A 23,278-nucleotide genomic window follows, 5' to 3' on the forward strand; every position below is an offset into this window, starting at 1 on the left:
TGCCATCCACACATTTCACCAGGTGAGGGAGCATATAGTCTCTCTCTAAGACCATTGACCTCAATCCTGTAGTTTGCTGTTGGGAGTCCCTGCCTGGCCTGATGCCGTGCTGCTAGAGGTTACACAATATCTCTTGAGACATCACCTTGATGAATAATGCACTGATCACATTATTATTGGTCCTGTGCTTAGCATTACACTAATGAAGCCTCCCTCGAAAATTATGATTTCATGCTTAATATTGCATTTCACCAAAGCTCAGCTCCACTAAGCATGATAAACCCATAATAGTTTATTAAATGAGTCATAAACTGTTAGAAAAGTGGTTCAATTTATTGTTCTTTTTTACAACACATAAAATAACACTGACAAATACACAAATAAGAATAGGTAAAGGAAATGATCAGAGTTAGTCCTAAATTTGAAATGTACGATGACAACCGTTCCATTGAAAAGCCATCGCATGACTATTAATGAGGCAGACAGGGAAGAAGAATAAAAAAGCAGCGAGAGCGAATAATCGTTTATGTGTGTCAGTTTACGTAGAGGACAAATCACCTCATTCACCACAATGCTGTAAGTGATTATTAATGTCTTACAGGGTTATCAATCATCCAGGAGAATGGGTTCATCTAACCAGGATCATTGTCTCATCCTACAGTATATGCTACTGTGAACTGTCATTCCACACTCACTCTCCTCAAGCAATAGATTTCTCCAAACTAAGAACACAGTTTCATGTTATACACAAACAGGAAAAGATAAGGATATCATGAAAGGCATGGCGTTGTGGCGTTTTGTTGAAATGTTTGACATGTTCCTCTGCATGTCCATAATCCCGTAGTGTCAGGGTCCTTGTTCTCCGTGGAGGCGGAATGCTTTCTACGAATGTCACTTCCGTCCTCCCCAGAGCACTCTCTGGCTGGAGATTGGTGGTTAGAGGGGAACAGTGGACCGAACTCCCATCCAGTTTTGGGGGGAAAAACAACTGTTGACGTGTTCTTGGGGAGTTTGTCTCTTCCGGACAGTCAGTGGGAGAAGAGAGCGACTGTAAGGCATCAGGAGAGATCAGTACTTCTTGACGTTGATAAAGACTTTGATGGCGCCGGTGAAGTCTGCGGAGAGGAGTACTTCACTGTGGTCTGTTTTCAGAGCTCCTGAAGGAGACAAAAGAGAGGACAAAAATAAAACAGAACAGTCACCGACTGGTAAGAGGTGCCAGAGTTTTCTCTGATGAGAAGAAAGTCTGCTGACAGCATTACTGTTGAAGCAAGAAAGCATGATTTTTCTCTCTGCAAGAACCAACTCTCAACTATTACCATGTCAAGTCCCAATATCCAAAGCTTATGTATGTAGTCCAAGGCCAGGGCTCATATGGCAACAAAACAGAAATGGCTGATAACTTGTTGATAACTTGTGAACTAGCAGTCAATAGTCGCTCTCTGTCTCTGTCTCTCTCTCTGTCCCTCTCTCTGTCTCTGTGTCTCTCTGTCTCTCTCTCTGTGTCTCTCTGTCTCTCTCTCTGTGTCTCTCTGTCTCTCTCTCTGTCTCTGTGTCTCTCTGTCTCTCTCTCTGTCTCTCTCTCTGTCTCTCTCTCTGTCTCTGTGTCTCTCTCTCTGTCTCTCTCTGTGTCTCTCTCTCTGTCTCTCTGTCTCTCTCTCTGTCTCTCTCTGTCTCTCTCTCTGTCTCTCTCTCTGTCTCTGTGTCTCTCTGTCTCTCTCTCTGTCTCTGTCTCTCTCTCTGTACACCGGCACAGCGGAGTAGCAGACTGGAGCTTTCAGTGCTATGGCCATGTGTTGCCAAGGGAACAGAGCCTCTGAGGAGGCTGCACGCTCCGTCAGTCACGGTAACTCAAGAAGTCCAGAGGAGAGGCAGAGCACACAACAAGTACATTGTCTCCTAAAGCCGCAATCTCCGTCTTTACACAAACTCTTTCAAACTCATTCAACTCAACTCAACACTTCAAATAGTTTTATGCCTCAGTTATGCTTTATGTTGTTCGCAAAAATCCAATGTGTCATGTATGCTGAAGTTTGGAAGTGTGTTTTTTCTACTTTGAAACATTCCACGGATGAGAGACAAGGATGAGAGACAAGGTGGCTGGGATTCAGTGCTCTCGCCACTAGGGCCCAAGTGCTGTACTTCAAATTACGTCTTCTGTGGGTCAAGACCTCATCCCTTTGAGCTCCAGAAGACAAGCTATGCTCATGTCTTTGAGAGACAGACACTGAATTGTACCATTGTATAGCTACCCCTCCCAGCAGTAACTCTCCACTGAAAACTGAATCGTATCATTTCTGAGCAGAGACCTCAGTTCTGGGTCTTGGCCCTTGTAAAGAAGCTTTTGTTTACCTCCCTCTCCGATGCCTCAAGAGCAGTGCTGGCATGAAAGCTAGCAGCCTGAGCTTTTAGCTCGATTGTCAGCACGCTCGACTCCCGATCCGAGGTGCTGCTGTTCATGGGTTCGAGCCCGGGCGTGTGCAGGGCTGAACCACGGAGGTTCAACACAATGCAAATTACATTGGTGCCGTGACCTGGATCGGGAGTGAGGTTTAGGAGGGTGAGTGTAACGGATGCCAGCTAGCATAGCTGTGCATGTGGAACGTTAGTAAACCTCATTCCCAGACGCCTCAAGAGCAGTGCTGGCGTGAAAACTAGCAGCCTGGGTTTTTAGCTCGATTGTCAGCACGCTCGACCCCTGATCCGAGGTGTTCTTACCTGAGGGAATGGTCTCGGAGTCGGTAGAGTCGTTGCTCTTGACCTCTGGGTCAGGCTTCTCAGCGCCCCCTGCTTCCTGAGGCACGATGAGCCCCGGGTGGGGTGCAAAGATGGCCGACGTCACCACGGCATTGTGGGCTACGGAACACAGTGAGCAGAGGTCAGGGCTCTCAACCACTACCAGAGCTAAAAATAGGCACCTGTCTGACTTAACATTTAACACACTGATGACCATCACGTCAGCATTCCACAGGGGCCCTAACTGGCTACTACTGATTAACATGCCATTTTAAAGGAGTAATGTCTCCTTACAGTTGAGTATGTATGGGGTAACTGTTCTCAGCCTTTGCTACAGTGCCAGTAATTGTTTACTGTTTATAACATTTCACTATCATTTTAATTTATAATTATGTGTACACAGATTAATAGTTGGAGAAGATGGGCAATGGTGGGCAGCCAGACGTCAAACATTGGCCAACTCTGATGCCATTCCTGACCTAACTCTTACCTTTGATGCCTTCCCAGAAGTCATTGCGGTCACGCCTGACTGAGGTGAATTTGCTGAGGTCGTGGTACGTGCTCCAGATGTACACGTACTTATCCTCGGAGCCGCTCACGATGAAGGAGTAATCATGGCTGCAGGCACATGAACGTATGTACAGTTCACCCATATGCATTTACTGTAAACACACATTACTGTATATCTTTGCACAGGGTATCTGCACATTTTCCAAGTGCAAATTTAAAGACTTTTAAGACCTTTTCAAGACATCTAAATGAAAAAATTAAGACTATACCACGGCAAAAAGATACATACAACAACTTAAAACTGTTTTATGCAATAGTTTTTTTTTTCCTACTAATTTTAACCCCCACCCCATTTTGGATGTCTACAGAAGTTACCACATATATTTTGGCGAAAGAAAAATAATTGTGTGTGAATTACCTTCAAAGCTATAAATGCCCAATTTTAGGGTCTGGGCTGCTTGCTTTTGAAGCTGGCTGTACATATCTGGTTGTGCTTACTGGCTGAGGCTGACTGTTCTTCACCTGTGTCTGTAGTAGCCTAGGCTACTTGCCAAAGACATGTGCACTGGACTGGATTCCCTTCAATATTTTTTTCAAAGTTAGACTAAGCTATTTAAATATTTTAATAGGCCTACTTTATATCATGTACTATGTGCATCTATTGTCCCATATGCAGCACAGCAAATTAAAGTTAATCCACGACTTTACATTTTGCATACCTATGCATACCTATATCTAAACCAACCAAAGCTTGACTGAAACATTGTAAAACCATTGACTTGTTTTAAATTAATTAAGAGACAGGTCCTCCTCGCATGATCCTGCTGAAAACCGCTGGTTTCATCTCAAGCACGCACGTATTATGAACGCACGTTTTTTTTTTTTTTTTTTATGTAGCCAGTCGCCGACATTAAAAAAAATGCAGCTATATTTCACAACTTTTGCGAAGTAGGCCTACTGGGAAAGGCTGGCAAGCAAGCTGTTGACAGATATTACAGGTATTATAACTTAGACAGATATTTTCTTCCCTAGGCTAGGCCAGCAACACACGCTGGAAAGATGCAAACAGATCAACTTAACATATTTCCTCCTGATTGCGAAAACGTTTGTTTTCTTTTTCTGTCAGTCCGTGGTTCCTTCCTTCGCAGCAAATTATCAGACGAGTGACAGAATCACTGCGCATAATTTGACCAGCAGTCTTCACGTCCATAGTTTGTGAAACCATGATGCCCAGCGCAACTCCAAAAAGGACAAATATGCGTCCTGGTTATGGCTGCACCGGACAGGGCTTTTAAAATCCATAGGCTATGTCCTGCCTAAATTCCAACGTATGGCCCTATCGCTAACTGGCTTACCAACTCTTTTCTCCCGCTCATTCTACCTCACGTAGGCTACCTGCATATCTCTCAGGCCACGGCTACACCACGAAAACGTCAGGCATATTTGTACATATTATTACCGTTTTCACACCTTTAACCACACCCGTGAAAACATCTTCACTCTGTAACCACTACATTTCCTCCCGTTGCCTTATAGTCACTTATACAATTGCGTTTTAAATACACGAAAAACCGGATAGAGACATTTCACTCGCTCTTGCACTTGCTGGCGGTCCCATACGCAAATTTAATACCTCCCTTTCAAAAATTCAAGACATCCCATACAATTTAAGACTTTTTTAGGCCTTAAAAACCGAAAGTTGTATTTAAGACTTTTTGATTCCGTTTACGTTTGTGACCTTTGCTCATGAATAAATCTTATAGTAACACTTCAAGTAAACTGAATTCTGTGACACTAATACTATATATCTAACATGTGTTACACCTGCAGTTATCCTATTTTTGGAGAAACCCAACTCAACACACTGCAGTGTGTCTCACCTGAAGCTGGCTTTGATCTGGCTGCTGCTGTTGACATAGCCCTTGTACTTCATAGACAGAGAGAGATCCCTCAAGTCATACAGGCGAATACGGGAGTCATTGGATGTCACCAGGATCTATGGAGGAGGAATTGTTTTAAATGAAAGATAATAGTATAATACTAATTAATATATGGCAGACTGTTCAAATAATATTCAAAATAGTTGTTGACAGTTGACAGTTCTCTGTATAAGAAATACTGGAGACACAGTGACTGGATGGCAATTACAAAAATCAATTATCAAAAATTCCCATTCAGCATTCACAGCATTCACACGCAAACACACACAAACACAGATGAGATATTGGGCAGTTGTTCTGGCATCACTGCTGTACCTTGTTCTCCCCCGGCAGAGGCTCGATGCCTGTGATCTTCCGGCCCACGCGGTTCCTGCCCCTGGTGGAGCGCACATGGATCTGGGTGTGGTACTTCAGCCGCTGGAAACACACACACACACACACACACACACACACAAATTCATGTATTCATGTATTCATGTTTGACTCAAAATCCACAAAACAAGATATTCAGAATAAATCAATAGTAAAAATGTCGGACAGAGTCAAGTGATGAATGCAAAAAGACATTAGATGTAACATTCAAAGCAAACAATTACAAAAGGGTTTATGGTCTTTCTATTCAACTAGTACAGGGGTGGCTAATCAGTCCAGCATGAAGAGCCAAAAAAAAAAAAAAAATCCACACCACTCAAAAGAGCCTAGTTTTCGAAAAGAAAATGAACAGAAAGAAAACGAGTCTGCTTCTCTGACTGACGTTTAAATAGCCTACCTTTACCTTGTACTTGCGAAGGTCAGTGTCTTTTGGAAAACTCTGGAAATGTTCAGGTTTGAAGCTTTATGCATCAGTTAAGTCTGGCATACCAAGTACCAAACTAACATGCAGAACATGTTTTTTATGGCGTTGTGTAACTGTGGTTATAAACATGTTTTGCTACAAATCCTTTTTGAATGCCATGTGTTCCTCAATTTGTGCTTAGCTAATATTTGCATGCATTTTGATTTATCTACCCCTGGAAAATCCGGAGTTCTCATAAGAGCACAATTTGAATTGTCTCTGTGAGACACTCTGGCAATGAGTAATGATGCACGTTACTTTTGCCACTTGTATCGCTGGGAGCCAATCACATCGGTGTATCTGATATAGGCGGGCCAAAGGCGAGCTAAACAGATGACGGTCAGTGTTATTGTGTCGAAGTCCGGAATTAGTCAGTAAACATTGGCCGTATAGTCTTATCCAATTGTGTGCAGTGAGATTTTCAAATGCACGCTTGGTGCCGCCCCTCGAGTTGGGCCATTACATTATTCGTGGCCAGACCCTTAATCTTTCTAGATTACCAGGGTCTGGAATCTCCAGGCTATGATTTATCAGAAATATATTTAAAAAACAAAAATCTTAAATCCTATAAGAAGTGAGAACATATTTGAGCAGCCGTGAGTCACACAAGAGGAGGCAAAAAGCCGCATGCGGCTCGCGACCCTTGAACTAGTACTTCTTGCTTTGTTTGTGTAATCTCTGCTCCAGGAATTTTAATAGGTTTGCAATAGAGACGTCCCCATGTGTATGAGCTCACAGAAGCACCGAGCCCTCTGACACAAGAGGCTACAGTTTCATGCTCCATCTGCTGAGCAGTACTTACACTTACTCCCGTAATTGCTCTCAAAATATAATCAATAATCAGTACACACACACACACCTCATCTCTCATTATACATACACATGCATATGCATGCACGCACAGACACACACACACACACACAGACACACACACACACACACACACACCTCTATGTACAACAACTCAATTAAAATCTAATCATGATGAACATTTCACTGCACGTAGAGAATGACTCCCCACAGTCCCTCCCTGTTGTTTGGTTGAGTGACTTCATTAGTGCTGTTGTACTACAATTCAGAGTTGTTCATACAGTGCAAATGGAACGTTTCATTAAAGGCATCAAAACAATGGCGCTGAAGGGAGACTGGAGCCTGAACACAGGCAGACTGATCTGAGATCATCCCTCTGGCGCAGTCAAGGGCACAAAGACAGCATTGAGTGGCAATTTGGGTCTCCGCCAGTCAGTTTCACCCAAACAAAAGGCCAGGTGAGAGGGGTGGTTTTCATCACACTCCTGGGATCGTGAATAGATTTGGGATTTTTGATACAGAAACACACACACACACACACACACACACACACACACACACACGCACACACACACAGTCACCTAAACATACACACACACACACCTCTGTGTCATAGAAGATGCAGCGGCCATCATAGGTGCCGATGACAGCGTATTTGCCATTCTGGCAGAAGTTGGCTGCGGTGATGAGTCTGGTCTGGCCGTCCACCTCATTCCACAGAGCCACCTTCTTATCCGGAATATTCCACAGCCGCAGCTTACCGTCTAGAGAGCCACTCAGGAAGTATCGGTCATCCTGGAAAAAGGAGGACACAGAGGAACAGAGGAAGCAGAGAGCGAGACAGCGAGAGGGGACGATTCAATTGTAATTCAACACACACAAACACAGCCAAGTACAGGTGCATGAATACTCAGTCTGCAGTCCACTGAGAGACGTAAAATGAAAGAGACAAAAAGAAATAAAACACACACACACACACACACACACACACACACACACACACTCACACACACACACACACACACACACACTCACACACACACACACACACACACACACACACACACACACACACACACACACACACACACACACACACACACACACACACACAAACACAAACACACAAACAAACACACACACACACACACACACACACACACACACGCACACACGCACACACGCACACACACACACACACACACACACACACACACACACACACACTCACACTCACACTCACACACAGTGAGAAGGACCCTGTTGACACTCACCCTGGGGTGAAATGCGATAGCTGTGACGAAGTCTATGTGCTGGAAGCAGCAGAGGCACTCCCGTCTGGATATGTGCCACAGACGCACCGTCTTATCCATGGACGACGACAGCAGGAAGTAGTTCTGTGTCAGAGGCAGAGACAGGAGACAGACTCTCAAGTGAGGCCCGGGGGGACGATACACACAGACAGGAGCTCTAGCTTTATGGGCGATAAGGACCAGCTCAGAGGCAGGCAGGGCATTTTCAGGAGATGGCCTTTTCAGCTGGGGCAGCAAGGGGCTGCTACCAGAAACAGCCTTCGGGGCTACATGTTCCCATTGTTGTGGCCTATAATGGTGTTCTGTCATGCCATGGCATGTCCATGCACAAGCAGGGTTATTACTTCCCATCTGTTGGGTTGGTAAATCAACTAGGATGCACCTGTGAGACACTGACATCATGACAGGAGGTGTTTGGACAGTGACAATCTCACCTGTGTAGTGTGCACCTAATATGCATGTCATCCCAGTGCCTCTATTCTCTTGTTGACAGTTATTCTCTATTTTCTTGTTGACAGTTTTTCCTCCTAACTATTGTCTGTTTGTGTGTCACTCTACTCCCTCACTGTGGGGAGAACAACCCTGTATTAAACATATCTGCTGAATATAAATGCAGCAAGCCTTTGTACTGTAAGAACCAACACCCAGTAAGTGATTTGATGAAGGAGAGATAGCATACGTGTTGACGTGAGATGCCTTCAAGCTGAGAGAGGGTGGAACGTAAACAAGTTGAGATGAATGTTCCAACCCGCCTTAGCGCCATAGTAACCTTATTTGTCAACACTCTGACGGGCCAACATAGAAGTCCTCACTGACCTTTGACCAAGACAGGTCCAGCAGGTCGGCTGTGTGTCCTTTGTATTTGCAGAACGGAACTTGCCGGAAGGGGGCGTTCCTGTCCTCCATGTCGGGGTCCTCTGAAACCCCACTGCCCATCTGTAAAACAACAGTGAAGATTCAGGAAGGTGTTCAACCAGGCAAACATTACATTACTGTATTCACACAGCTCTTCCTTCTTCTGCACTCAGTGTCCTATTGACCTTCACTCAATAATAATAATAATAATAATAATAATAATAATAATAATAATAATAATAATAATAATAATGTTTACCATTTCTGGCAACTTTATAGACCATTGAAAACAGAAAGATCCCCATGCATTGCTAATACCAGTGTAATTATGTACCATTGCTAGCACCATTGGTAGTCTTCATTCAGTAATGGCCAAGGGACAATGGCCAAAAGAAAAGAAGAAGCATTACTAGAACAGTGACAGTGGAGTAGTGACAGTGCTGCAGACTTGATCTGAGGAAGGACAATAGTTTCTTTTCTTTTCTAGATTTGATTCTATTTTTTTTCTTTCCTGCTGCACGACCAAACCTGCCCCATAAACTCCACCTGAGAGCAAACAAAGCACTTGAGCAAGAGCCCCCACGCTGAGGGGAGCCAGGCGTGCCCACACATAAAAGCTCAGACTTGTTTACGCTGGAGATTTCGGAAGAGACTTACTGCTCCCTCGGTGTCAGACTTGGAGGAACACAGACTCTCCTGGGACGGAGAAGGAGACACACGACCTTGAGGGGGGGAGAGAGAGAGAGAGAGAGAGAGAGAGAGAGAGAGAAAGAAAAGATGGATGAATGAATGGAAGGTGGCACCCAGCCAGAGATCAGGGGAGAGCACAGCCATTTGTTTGTGCACACAGTAGTCTCAGAGCTAGACCAAAGTCCTTTAGGCAAGTCCCTCCACTCAGTGGCCATATTGCAACGCTTTTTGGGTACTCATCGGGCATCCTATTCGGCAGAAATGCGCGTGCGCAAGGCTTCACGACACCAAGCGTGCTTCAGCGGCGTTCACAACACATGATTGGCAGGATGACTGCACAACACAGCACATAATTGGCTCAATGTATACACATGTTGACGTTTTGCCAAGGAAGGGGTGGGATGGCCCCAGCCGTGGCGCAACTGGCTGGGGCACCTGCACCATACGCTGGCGACCCGGGTTCGATTCCCGCCCCGTGGTCCTTTCCGGATCCCACCCCGACTCTCTCTCCCACTCGCTTCCTGTCATTCTCCACTGTCCTATCAAATTAAAGGCATAAAAAGGCCCCAAAAATATACTTTAAAAAAAAAAAAAGGAAGGGGTGGGATATGTGTAGACAACGGCCATATTGGCGTTACAAACTAACCCCATGCATTTCTATGGATGATTTTTTGAGTGCTGTGTCTCCTCATTAGAAAGTCTCTGGCTAGACACATTGGAATATGCCACCGGATCCATATATCACAATGTATATATGACTTTCCCTGACAAAAAAATGAATTTCCAACACTCATAGTAAATGGTACAATATACTGACCAAAGATTTCAGAGAAGCCGCGTACTAGCATATCACGTATACAAGTATCTTTTACTTTTTTTTAGAGTGGAAGAGAAATAAATGGACAGGACATTGAATAAACAAAGTTGGGCTAACCATAACCACTCAAGCAAGAAAGAAAGCTAATGACCAGATCTACACCAATTCTGCGTGGAAATATTTGTATTAAGCCTAATGCATTTTGGCTTTTTTATCTCCACCTGATTTCCTGAGTTCAGAGAGAGCACGTTCCACATGTTTGTGCATGAGGTGACACAGTGGATATTTTAGCCAGATTACGAAGCCAGTGGAATGTGCAGAATTTATAGTCCAAACAACTGTACCAGGAATGCATACACAAACATACATGTGAACACCCCCACACACATACACAAACGAACACCACACACACACACACACACACACACACACACACACACACACCTTTTATTCATCCAGAGTGTTTTTCTTATGGCTTCTAACCCAACTCGTACTTTTTGTTTCTCATTGTGTCTGTTGGCCTGCGTTCCAACCTCCCTCTGTCAATAAGCAAGGACTTAAATACCCAGGGGAGGACAGGTCATCATAATGCATTTGGTTTCACCTCACTAGTAACATGGCTTAATGACACCGCAGCAGAAACATAACACTTATAACTAAGGGTGTCACGATTTCGATTTTATTTCGAAATCGATCGAAATTACATCTCAATCTCGAACTTCGAACTTAAAAGTAGAATCGACGATGCAGCCACACCCTCAATGTCAGGTCCAGCATGTATGCCAAGACGCACAAACACACATGCACGTGCTGAACTGCAGCGTCAACACTCCTCTAATTTTAGGCTGCAGCCAGTTAAAATATAGGCCTACACATCAACCTACCGAAATCAAAGCCCCTCTTGCTACTTTGAAAACACCGGTGTGGAAGTATTCGTTCATTCACGTCAATTAAAACTAACAGCATACTCAACTTAGCAAGTGAAAAGATGGTCTAATTACAGTCCAAAGTTACTTTAAGGCTTAAAATGCACATTTATAAGTACATATTCCATGAACACTAACCTTGGGTCTCTTCGGAGTGTGCTGAAACAATCAAATGAACATTCTGTGTTGTTTCATTTTACTATGTTCATGTCTCTGTTTTAGCCTAAAGTTAGTTCTGTTTACATTACAACCTCGCGGTTGGAACGGTTTCAAATCGGTTTCAAAATAAAAGCCCCCCCCCCCCCCCGAAAAAGAAAAGGCCAAAAAGAGTAAATAAAATATAAGGAATGCATTAATAGTAATATTTCAAAAAGATCGAAAATCGAATCGAATCGTGACTTTAAAATCGAAAATTACATTGAATCGAGGATTTGGAGAATCGTGACACCCCTACTTATAACACACAAAGCCACATTTGGCTCCACACACACACACAAACTAATTACAATCAAACAAAGTATGAAAGACATGACGTCCTTTGAAAGACATGACGTCCTTTAGAAGTTTTTCCATTAGTTCAATCAGTAAAAGCAGTGCCATTCCTTAAAGCTCATGTAAGAGAGCTTGCTAAAGTGGCTTATGTTGAACACTGGAGAAGATGGTAATGCCATTAAGCTGTGGCTAAGACATACTTACATCATTAAAACCACAGCTTCAGTGGCTTAATGCTAAAGCACATGCATGCCACTACACTTTGTCCTCATATAGTATCAATGTAATCCTAATAAATCAGCTGATACAGAAAATGTGTGTGTGCGTGTGCGTGTGTGTGTGTGTGTGTGTGTGTGTGTGACTGATATCAACGAGGTCTAATTAGACGATTCTTTATTCATTATGAGGCAGTGATGATTAATTAGTTAGACCTCTGGCACAGAGCTAGCAGTGTAGGTTACTATTTTGGTTGTCCACATACTGTGTGTGTGTGTGTGTGTGTGTATACCTCATGCCTTAGTGCGAGTGTCTATTCGTGCGTCTGTTGGACATTACCCTCTGTGTTGTATTTGATCCTCATGTTGTTGAAGAAGTCAAAGGCGTTCTTGAGAACCCAGATCCTGACCATGTTGTCCTGCCCTGCAGTGGCCAGCAACCGGCCACAGTGGGAAAACTTCATCGTCCACACAGCTCCCTGTGGAGAAGAGAACGAGGCTTTTACTCTCTCCATCACACCCAGACACACACCCAGACACACACACACACACACACACACACACACACACACACACACACACACACACACACACACACACACACACACACACACACACACACACACACACACACACACACACACACACACACACACACACACACACACACACACACACACACACACACACACACACACACACACACACACACACACACACACACACACACACACACACACGAGAACATGAACACAAAAGGCTCTTAAAGCTAGCACAATTGTGTTTCCTGACAGAAGAATGTACAAGGTAAATACACACACACACACACACACACACAATACATGTATACACTTAACAGCTACTCGACCAGTTCCTCCTTGTTTTGTCAACCTCTCCATCCCTCAACCCCCCCCCACCCCCCCTCTCACCATGTGCTCTCCACTGAGGTCCTGGACCACTTTGATCTGGTCGAAGTCGAAGGGCCCCTTGAAGCTGTGCGCAGCCTTGAACTTGACAGGCCGCGTGTAGGGCATGCCCTCGTCATCGCTGGAGGACGGGTCATCCTGGTCCGTGTGGAAGACCTCGTCCCGCACGCTCTTCACCTTGTTCACCGCCTTCTCGCCGTACTCCTCGGCCAGGTGCTTCGCCCGCTTCACCGACTTGCCAAGGAACTTCTTCAGCTGCGTGCTGCAGGGTGTGTCACACACACACACACACAAACACACACACACAAAATCAAATGCACGCACAGCAAGAAACACCAAAGGCAACACACTCATACGCTGACTAACACAATTACCTATACACAGGCCAATACTAATACTATTGTACACCTCCTCTTGGAACGCTCAAATTCAAAGACAATAATACCAAGCAGACCATTTCAAACAGTTTTTTAAATTAACATCCTGAGATAAAAAAAAACATAGATGATATCTAATGTCAGGCAGCTGACTCAGAAAAACACAAGCAGAGCGAAGCCCTCTTTCCTTTCTCCCTCAACGAGTAAGACCTGTCATTGTTACAGATTTCGCAGACACTCTTAGCCGGTGAGAGCTTACAGTAGCATGACTGCATGAATTTCATCCGTGACACACATGCGCACACACACACACACACACACACACACACACACACACACACACACACACACACAACACACACACACACAACACACACACAACACACACACACACACACACACACACACACACACACACACACACAGGAGCCTTTGCAGCACTCACGTCTTCTGCTTCAACTTTCCTCCATCTGTGTCTGTGAGGGGGGCCGAGGACTTGTCATCATCGTCCGACTGCGCTGCGTCATTCCTGAAGGAAAACATGAGACTGACAGCTCAGGGCCCACAGCCACGAGAGCCCAAGGTGTGTGTGTGTGTGTGTGTGTGTGTGTGTGTGTGTTTCTGTGAGCTGAGCCACATCAGACTGTGGAAAAGTGGATTAACTCAACCCAGTCTTTGCTCAAGCCCCGGAGAATTGGACTAGACTGAAACAGTGGCCATGAAAATCAAGACCCAGTTAAAAGGGTGATTCAGTAATTAAAGAGAGCTGATGAGAAATTGGAGTACACAGGTTTATGACATGGGTCTAGTACACACGCTTAAAACAGTGAACATAGTATTTGAGCTTTTAGGAACTGACTTTCATTGCTGAAAATATAACCAACTGACTTTATTACAATTCTGGTAAACCATGGCTGTGATACAAAACAAAAATGCATAATTTTATTATTATCAGATGTAATGTACACAGCTGTGTGGTGTAAAAGGTTGCATCGTCTAGCATTATGGGTAATGTAGTCCAGTGGATAGTTCTGTGGATAGCTCTCATGATGCACTTACGTGATGTACTCTTTGGTCCTCCTCATGATGTGCAGGGTGAGGGGGTTGATACCAGTGGGCAGCTTCTCCTCAGCCTGGATCAGAGGAATCTCCTCACCGGTGTCCAGGTTCTTTATCATCACACTCGCCAGAATTTCCTGTCACAGACACACACCTTGTCAGAGCTTCAGTAGCCCATCAACAACCACATGCTTTAGTGCAAAAGCAGTTCTATCCTCAGCAGGAAAAGGAATGGGGAAAAAAACAGCTATCATGATGACCTTCCACACACACACACACACACACACCTCATCAGTGAGTTCTCGTCCCGAGTTGGAGCGCGGTCTTTGTGGTCCAGGTGTTTCACTACCACTGGCACAAGAGTCTTGCTCGCCATTCTCCTGAAAACACAAACACACACACACACACACACACACACACACACACACACACACACACACACACACATAAATTGATATTTCAAATCTTAAGTGGATGATTATCCCCCTTTGACCACAGTCATGCCATATGTCATCCCAACTCAACAATTTCAGGGTCACTGTATTCCTGGTGTTGACAGAACTGTTCTGTGTCATTATAAAGCATCTTAGCCCTTCCTGGTTGCATGATTGTCACTCTCACACACACACAAACCTGTGCGGTGACGAGTTTCTCCCCACTGGTGGCGCTAGCGAGGTCCAGGGAGTGCTGCAGCTCTTTGGTGAGGGAGCGTACCGTCGAGCTGGGAGACACCAGGCCACAGGGCTCTTCGTCCGGCTCTGCGGAAACTGACCAAGCAGAGAAAGCGCCGTTGAACTCAGCAGCCAATCACGCGACAGATCACGCACATCAGAACCAGAGCTCTGATCAGAACACATCACACTCATCAGGACTCTTCATCCACATCATCCTCATGACTTCATCCACAAAACCTGTGCGTTCTTATGAGAATAATGGCTTGATATTCTACAGCCGTTGAACAACAGCAATCCATCATGATGCTAATTCCCAAGGCAATGCGCTACCCAAATTTGGCTGAAGCCATCACAAATCAATAACAGTTCAGATCTTATTAGTGCAACACAATTGGTGTTGACAAATGACACAGCAGTCCCTCCCTCCTGCCTAACTTCTCCAAGTCTGGCCCGCACTCACAGCCCATGTAGAGATTGCACTAATAATCTGCCCTCGTTCCCTGCGTTTTTGTCTCCAAAATTGACGTGCCGCTCTCATTAGGAACACTCAGTCCCCTCATAAATGTCAGCACAATGCATAATTAATGACGTCGCCAAACAGCCAATAACGCTAATTAGGGAACATTATGTTCCGATATGTTTCGTGAAAAAGCTGTCGCCTCACTTCATTTGTGTGTGAGTGTGTGAGTGAGTGTGTGTGTGTGTGTGTGTGTGTGTGTGTGTGTGTGTGTGTGTGTGTGTGTGTGTAGGTGGGAGTGCGAGAATTGTGCCGGCATGTCGCTTAATTACCTGAGGTCCCCAACAGGTGAACATGTACCAGCATAAATTTGCCTCAGCAATGAGAAATAATAGGTTCATTCGATTACAGAATTCTGGTATAATTCTGGTATTCTGGTGGGAGGATTTTTTGGACACCTTCAGGAGGCCAAGTCCACAATACCAAAATGGACCGGCTAACTGGATAAATCTGATGCCAACTGGCTAATTTTCCTTATGGCTTTAGGAATTCTTCACAATACTAGGAGCTGAAACAAAACTGAACTGTGTTAAAGCATATTTCATGCTAGCTGTTCGCAGAAGCAGGAAAATCCCTGCTGGCCAAAGGGAAGAACATTTCTTCTAAGAGACAGGCTGTACTCAGCCAGCAAATCCAACAACTGGCTCAACCTTACATACAGAGGGCTTGTTGTTTGACTCACGGCTTGCTTACATTTAGTAACCCTGACCAAAAGTGTGCAAGGGGCTTTTTCTTAGCCCGGTTTGTGACTCTCAGTGGGCCAGTGTGAGACTGGAGCATATGTAAGGACCGAACACTGTTGCCTTACCTGCTAACGCAGTGGGCCGCATGGACTCCTGGGACTTCTTACTGGGCAGGAGGGTGGGGCGCGAGGGTGGGGGCGGTCGAGGGGGCGGCGCTCCACTCGGAGGAGGCGGTCTGGACGGTGGTGCCTTCTTGGTGCTGGCCACGATGTCGGGCTCCACTGTGAACTGCCGGGGGGGTTTGGAGGGCCCTCCGGGATCCTGGTCCGTAGCCATGGTGTCTGTGAGGGGAACCTGTTCCAGGATGTCGGCCGGTCTGGGCTCCGTCTCGGCGTCCCCGCCACACGACAGCTCGGCCACGGCGGCCCGGCCACCGAGGGCGCTGGTGATGTCCGGAGGGGGCGGCGTCGGGGCAGGGGCCTGCTCTTGAGTCGCCGATGCACCTGCGGACACGGACGCACCCGGAGCCTCCACAACTGCCGGTGCAGCATCTTCCTGTGCGCTCACATCCTGTTCTTGCTCCACCACCCTCGCCTCCTGTTCTGATTGGCCGCCTCCAGACGCTAGACCCACCCTTGAGAGGACTTCAGGCGTCTCATTGGACCCACTGGCTGCTGATGCTGCCTGCTCTTCGGCTCCTGACCTCTCCTCCGTCCTCCTCTCCCCCTGATCCCCTTGGAGCAGACCCTCATCCCCTCCGTTGTCCTTTTGGCTCTCCTCAATAATGCTGTCAATGATCTGCCAGAAGAGAAAGGGAGATAGACACCGAGACAAAGAGTGTAAGGTTTAAACAAATGTTAACAGAGATATGGGAGCCAAGTGTGGCTTTGTGTGTTATAAGTGTTATGTTTCTGCTGCGGTGTCATTAAGCCATGTTACTAGTGAGGTGAAACCAAATGCATTATGATGACCTGTCCTCCCCTGGGTATTTAAGTCCTTGCTTATTGACAGAGGGAGGTTGGAACGCAGGCCAACAGACACAATGAGAAACAAAAAGTACGAGTTGGGTTGGAAGCCATAAGAAAAACACTTTGGATGAATAAAAACTGAGCGTGTGTATGTGTGTGTGTACTAGGGCTCAGACTAAAGCAATAAGTTATGTTCAGACAGTTGTCTGTTTCCAGCTTCTCCTAACAGCAAGATGGACACAGAGATAAGGGAAACAGAGAGTAAAAAATACTAAAGGGGGGGGGGGGGGGGGGCAATTTAACATGAAAATGTATCCTATGTTGCCATGAGTTAAGGCAAACTTAAGTCAATATGACCTGCTATGCTTACTATGCGGAGCCTTGCAATAGTCCCAGACATGTGGACTTTGACTGCAAAGGTGAAGTTGACTAACTTTCTCATAGAGCAGACCCCCTCACTAACTACTTTCTAACTTCCTTGCTTGTCTCACTCTTGAGTCACTTAAAACTACTACAGCAATATATCGTTATACTACTTAAAACTATCTGCCCTGCTCATTCTCCTAAATCCTAATGAAATAGTGAGTTGAATAGTATGAATTTGTAATGAATAGTATGCTTCTAAAGCTGACCTATACCTGACATTTCTGTGAAAGGAAAAGTAATTATAGGCATTGACAGCTCTGTTGCATCCTTAAGTACAGAGTAGGGGCAACATAAACACAGGGAGACCAAACAGACAGGACAATTCACGCTGAAAGGGAGACTTAAAATAGAGAGATGTGATGCCAACACAGAGACAGGAAACTGACAGAATATGAAGACAAAAAATGGGCACACGGAGACAGAAATAGGGATTGGTTGTTGTGCATCTTCATACTGGTCTACAGCTAGATTTCCTGTTTGTATACGTGCAAATTCATTATTACCGTTTCAAATGAACTGCCTACTGACAGTCATTCCACATGGTTATGCTTTCTCTTTTGTAGTAATGGCACTGACAGTAGCATGGCAGTTCATATAACACAGTATATTCCAAAACACCCACCTTTAAGGAGTCATCATTACGGGACTCTGGTATGGCTAATCCTATTGTGACTTCCTGGACCAGGTTTTCCTTAGCACCCTAGAACCAAACCCAAGCCACACACACACACACACACACACACACACACACACACACACACACACACACACACACACACACACACACACACACACACACACACACACACACACACACACACACACAACACACGTTACTCAGTGCAAAACTCACGCAAACATCAAACAGTTCTGAAGCCCCTGTGAAGGCCTCAGCCAAAGCAAGCCTGTTAGAAAACATAATTTTGACAGTGTCTTAGGTTCATTAGTTTGAGTTTGGTGTACATAGCACTCATAACAGCATGACACCTGATAAGGTGTGCTAATGTTCTAATCTAGTTTATTTTGGTTGAAGGCTTGAAGGAGACTGAGGATTGACAGTAGAATATAGTGGAGTTGTGATCTAATAAAGATTTCAGGGGAAGTTATATAGAGTGAGAGATATTTCCTCTCATCCCGTTTCCATGTCTTGGGTTAGAACTTTGACCGACCGAGAAGCTGTGTCCTTCTTTCCCTTTTTCTCTCTTTTATAAAAAAAGCCGATCCGGCCATCTTTTTTTGCTGACAACATACACATATACAGGATACTCAACATAAAATGCAGAGGTGTATCATGAAACAGAAACATGACAAAAACATCAACATTTAAAACCGAGCCGCACATAAAGCAACAAAGCACACCGTGTCTATTAGCCAGAGGGGGAAAGTACAGGCTCTTCAGGTGGTCAACTTTCACTCTGTCCTTGTTTCCTTCCTCCTCCTTCTTCTTCTTCTCCCTGTTGCCTGCTTTGGGTCTGGCTGTCCCGCGTCAGACTAATAATTAAACTAAAAACCAACAGGGGCCTTGGCACTCAGACATACCGGCTGAACTGCCCTTCATTTCTGACCCCAAGCTGTGTCACATCTCGTGAACACACAGGGAGATGTTGTTCGCCCCAGGCAAAGATACACTCTTCACAGAGAAAACAATATCTTCTAACGCCATAAATAGAGGGCACAGTGAGGTCAATGTGGTGCTTTGTGGAAGTGCTGTTGATCTTACCTGAGGAGTGGGAAGGACAAACTTTGCAGGTGAACTGTGAGACAAAAAACAAAAAAATGACAGGGAATGTTACGGTATCTGAACAAATGACAAGGTGGGAATAAATAACATTTTAAACTATACACTTCACACCACTTAATGCCTATGCTTTGAAATGGCTCAATCATATACCCCTAAAACCCCCACACTGAGTAAACAGAAACAAAATATGGCAATGGATAACTAGTAAGCCAGCCCATGCATTTATTTCTATAGTATATGATCTTCAAGGATGTCTCCATTCCATCTTCATCTGCATACTCTCAGACAAAGGCAAGCATGTGTGCATGTTAGATACAGTAGAAACAACCGAAATATTAGGCTATAAGAAACAACCTAGACATTAGGCCGGGCCATCAGATCATTTTCACCCCCAGGATTGTTTTTTTTTTCCTTTTCCTCAAGATGCTGTAAGCCTAGGCTGTTGTCAAACTAAAGTGGTGTTTTTTTTGTTTTTGTTTGTGATTTCTGATGAGAAATCGTTACCTAACATGGGCTTCAGGTTTCCTGCTGGTGAAGAGCTGTCTATTGTATCTTTAGCAAAACCAAACAAATAAGACTGCAAAGTATCAAGGCTAATCTGTGACATCAAACCATATATATCAAATTTCCATGCGATCACTAATTCTGTCTCTTCGTCTTTCATGCCATCTGTCTCCATTGTCTATGCCAAGAGCATGGCAACACGCTCCGCTTATGAGGATGTGGAGAAAGACACTTCGCTTGGCCAAATTCTCTTACTGTCACAGCTAAAATGAAGTGCACACATTAGCAGGGAATATCTGACATCAAGGCAACTTAGTTATGCCCAAGGACCCAAACAGAGCTCCAAGCTCCAAAAGGATTATGGGTGGAAAACCCTTGAGGTAACTTTAAAATAGATGGAAAGGTGTGTGTGTGTGTGTGTGTGTGTGTGTGTGTACGTGTACGAGCCGGAGAGAGAGAGAGATTTGTTTTCTCTTTCCATCCTGTTTTGACCTGACAGTATTGTGAAAACAAACACCCAAATACCAGATCATTTCAAGGCCAAGATTTCCACACAGGAATAGTAAAGTTAGTTAACAAATGGTCAGACTGTTCCAAAATATCCCCAAATAGTTGATAGGCCTACATCTAAGAGAGGGATTTTACCAGTGTCAGAAGTCTGCCTCTGCAACAGCAAATGTAGAGAACATCTAAACATGTCAACAAAATGACAGTGGACTTCGAATGTCTGAGACTGGGGATAGACTAATTTTCAAGAAAATTTCAGTAAATCATTTAGCAAGATTAAGATCTTATTACAGCATACGCCTTTTATGTAGGCTACTTCAAGACAATGTGACGTCAGAAATAATGCACAGGCAAATTAGCGGACCCTCCCAGGCAAAGCGTAACAACATGTAACCCAAGTGGATTTCTAGTTAGGGTATGGATACATTTTGTCACAATAACAACAATGAAACATCAACACCAAAACAATAGGAGAGGAACTTTTTGGGCATACTTACATATTTGGAGAGGGGGTAAAATGTACATCTTCCGCAGCATCATAGAATTCTTCTGTGTCACTTGTATCCGACGCCATCGAGTAACGTTATGGGTAGCTAGACTAGAAGGCTACATGCAAAGGGCCCTAACTCAATAATCGCTGCGATTGGAGTTAACGTCAGCTAGCTAGATTTGAGATTGAAAGAACACAATCATACGAAACTAGTCACGTTACACGGAGAGTGGAACATATACAGGTTCCGTGGCATACATCCCAAGAATCCTCGTTGCAAATTCAAGAATTACTGCCTGGGTAGACACCAATAAGAAATGGGAGAGGCCACTTTTAAGACAAGTCACCTGTGTACGGCTAGCTGGCTAGTTGGCTAGCTGTCGAAGCTAGATGTAGGTAGGTGGCCTAACGTTAGCTGACAGGTTGCAGATAGATTCCGAATATCCCGGACTGTTAAACAGAACCATTAAATATATCCTGTAACGCTGATTATAGTTATTAACGTCGTTCCCTGGACGAAAGCAATATCGTTAGACAAACCGCTCTATGCATGATGAGTGATAAAAACAAGAGAAGGAAGCTGACTGCCAAGTGACTTTCTCGCGAACCTCGAAATCTCGGTTAGCAGCTAAATCTCGCGTGATTCTACTTGACAGCTAGTTCCGTATCAAATAACGGACAGATGGGCTTGTTTGACGGATAGAGAGAAAAGGTCCACTCTTGAGTTGGCTCCATACATTTTCATGTTATTGCAAAAATAGCCGAAGAATATAATAGTGTTGTTATGATGCCATAATGTCTATGCTTTGTCAATGCACATCATGGCATGAACGTGTCACACGGCAGTCTGGTAAAACCACTCTTCCACTGGGTGGGCGTGGCCAGTACACAGACTCAACAAGTTATGCAAATAGTTTTACATTATACAGTATAAACATAGAAAAGCTATTGACAGAGACAAGATTATTTCACTATATATTGTACGATTAACTTTGTTTATATTTATTTATCTTTGTTTTGAATTTAACTGAGCAGCAATGTATCAAATTCTCTTGGCTTACTCTTGAATGCTGTGGGTGCAGGTGCAAGTGCAAGTGCGGTCAGCCCCTGATTCAACATAGTTTCCACGTTTAGCCACTGGAGTGTGCAGTCACATCGGGCTTCCTCAGAAGTCAGCAGCAGCGCCCAACACTCACCCCTCGTTGTTGTTCTGTCCATGCGCCACATGGCGACCAACTTGACAGCTGGGTAGATAAATACTGTGGCAGGGACAGAGTTCTCCACATCGATTGTAAAGCTATACGAACAATGCATTTGTCCAAAGCGTATTGGATTAAAAAACCACACCCTTTAGTTAAAATTACTTCTTTATATGTGAAACACAAAAACTAATCATTATGATGGGTCGTATGGCCATGTGTTTTTGCTTCTAGCCTACAAAATACATTTGTCTAATGTTTAAGCCCAAGGTTTGGCTAGTCTTGTAGTGCTGTGGCCTCTAACCCACACAGTGGAGCTGCTGCTTTTACATTATCGAACATTTTTTTGGCCAAAACACAAACACTTATTACATGCACAGACGAATGAACAACTGTAAAACGTCTACAATATCCACCAATCCCAGCGTTATATGCCTACGGTGCCTGCGCAACTGGCTTCTTTTGGTAACGGAAGTTTTCGACACGTCATGTTGATTGGCGTACTGCTTCCCCACTTGACGATGAGAAAATTTTTGTTCTCAACGACAAACAGCCACTTACTATCGAGGAGGCGGGGCCCTAAGAGAGGTCCATGAGTGGAGTGGATTTGAGGGTTTAAGAGGAAAACAAGGACAAATCCCGTTGTTGCAGGTAGGGAAATCACTATGTAAAAGTTTATTCGATGTGTTTGAAGTACAATCTATAGTTATACAAATGCCTTCAGGGTAATTGCGCGTTTCCTGAAGTACTGTGTATTGCGCTAACCTGCTAAACCGCTATGTTCCAATCTGTTCAGCGAAACGTAGCCATGCTTCATGTTTTGTCCTTTCTTCAAATCCTCTAACCCGGTGAAGTTAACAGTTGTCATGTTAAATACGGGATCGTATAGACAAACTTAAAGTGGTTGATGTTGTTTCGTACCCTAACCGTGTATATTTATGGTCTGATAAAGTCAGTAGTACCTTAGGATGGTTGAAGTTATACGGATGGTTAACTTGCTAGCTAGGTGGTTAGCCAGCTAAGTTTTAGAAGTTCCGAAATAAACATGAGCAGGCTTGTCCGTCTTGG

General features: G+C 44.5%; 2 protein-coding genes across 3 annotated transcripts in view; one reads left to right on the forward strand and one right to left on the reverse strand.

The window, feature by feature from the left end:
- Positions 1-312: 312 nt before the first annotated feature.
- Positions 313-21,713, reverse strand: wdr44 (WD repeat domain 44). The gene is made up of 19 exons (XM_076274296.1): positions 21,019-21,713; positions 19,490-19,523; positions 18,392-18,469; positions 16,501-17,173; positions 15,135-15,268; positions 14,789-14,881; positions 14,502-14,638; positions 13,888-13,971; positions 13,069-13,327; positions 12,480-12,618; positions 9,657-9,721; positions 8,961-9,080; positions 8,106-8,228; positions 7,435-7,626; positions 5,502-5,603; positions 5,127-5,242; positions 3,227-3,354; positions 2,719-2,856; positions 313-1,157 (listed from the first exon to the last, which is right to left on the reverse strand). The coding sequence occupies exons 1-19, from the start codon at positions 21,093-21,095 to the stop codon at positions 1,069-1,071; spliced, it is 2,781 nt and encodes a 926-aa protein (XP_076130411.1). The 5' UTR covers positions 21,096-21,713; the 3' UTR covers positions 313-1,068.
- Positions 21,714-22,775: 1,062 nt separating this feature from the next.
- The window catches only part of klhl13 (kelch-like family member 13), an 82,573-nt gene continuing 82,070 nt past the window's right edge, over positions 22,776-23,278 (forward strand). The window contains exon 1 of one of the 2 annotated variants that reach the window (XM_076274081.1): positions 22,776-22,861. The gene's annotated coding sequence lies outside the window, so the exon portion shown is untranslated. The remainder of the gene's footprint in view (positions 22,862-23,278) is intronic. The other variant, XM_076274082.1, reaches the window with a different exon arrangement.

This window comes from Alosa pseudoharengus, unplaced genomic scaffold (assembly GCF_046254945.1).
Source record: "Alosa pseudoharengus isolate Yale_2024_CS ecotype anadromous, Long Island Sound unplaced genomic scaffold, YU_APseudo_1.1 YU_APseudo_1.1_scf_8, whole genome shotgun sequence".
Taxonomy (NCBI): Eukaryota; Metazoa; Chordata; class Actinopteri; order Clupeiformes; family Clupeidae; genus Alosa; species Alosa pseudoharengus.

What these genes read in the sequence shown, in the direction of transcription:
- wdr44 (XM_076274296.1), bottom strand. Translation starts at nt 21,095, where the DNA reads ATGGCGTCGGATACAAGTGACACAGAAGAATTCTATGATGCTGCGGAA. An exon ending in GACGAGAACTCACTGATGAG is followed by an intron (nt 14,639 to 14,788) that starts GTGTGTGTGTGT and finishes TGTCTGTGACAG; the next exon opens with GAAATTCTGGCGAGTGTGAT. An exon ending in CTATCGCATTTCACCCCAGG is followed by an intron (nt 7,627 to 8,105) that starts GTGAGTGTCAAC and finishes TCCTTTTTCCAG; the next exon opens with GATGACCGATACTTCCTGAG.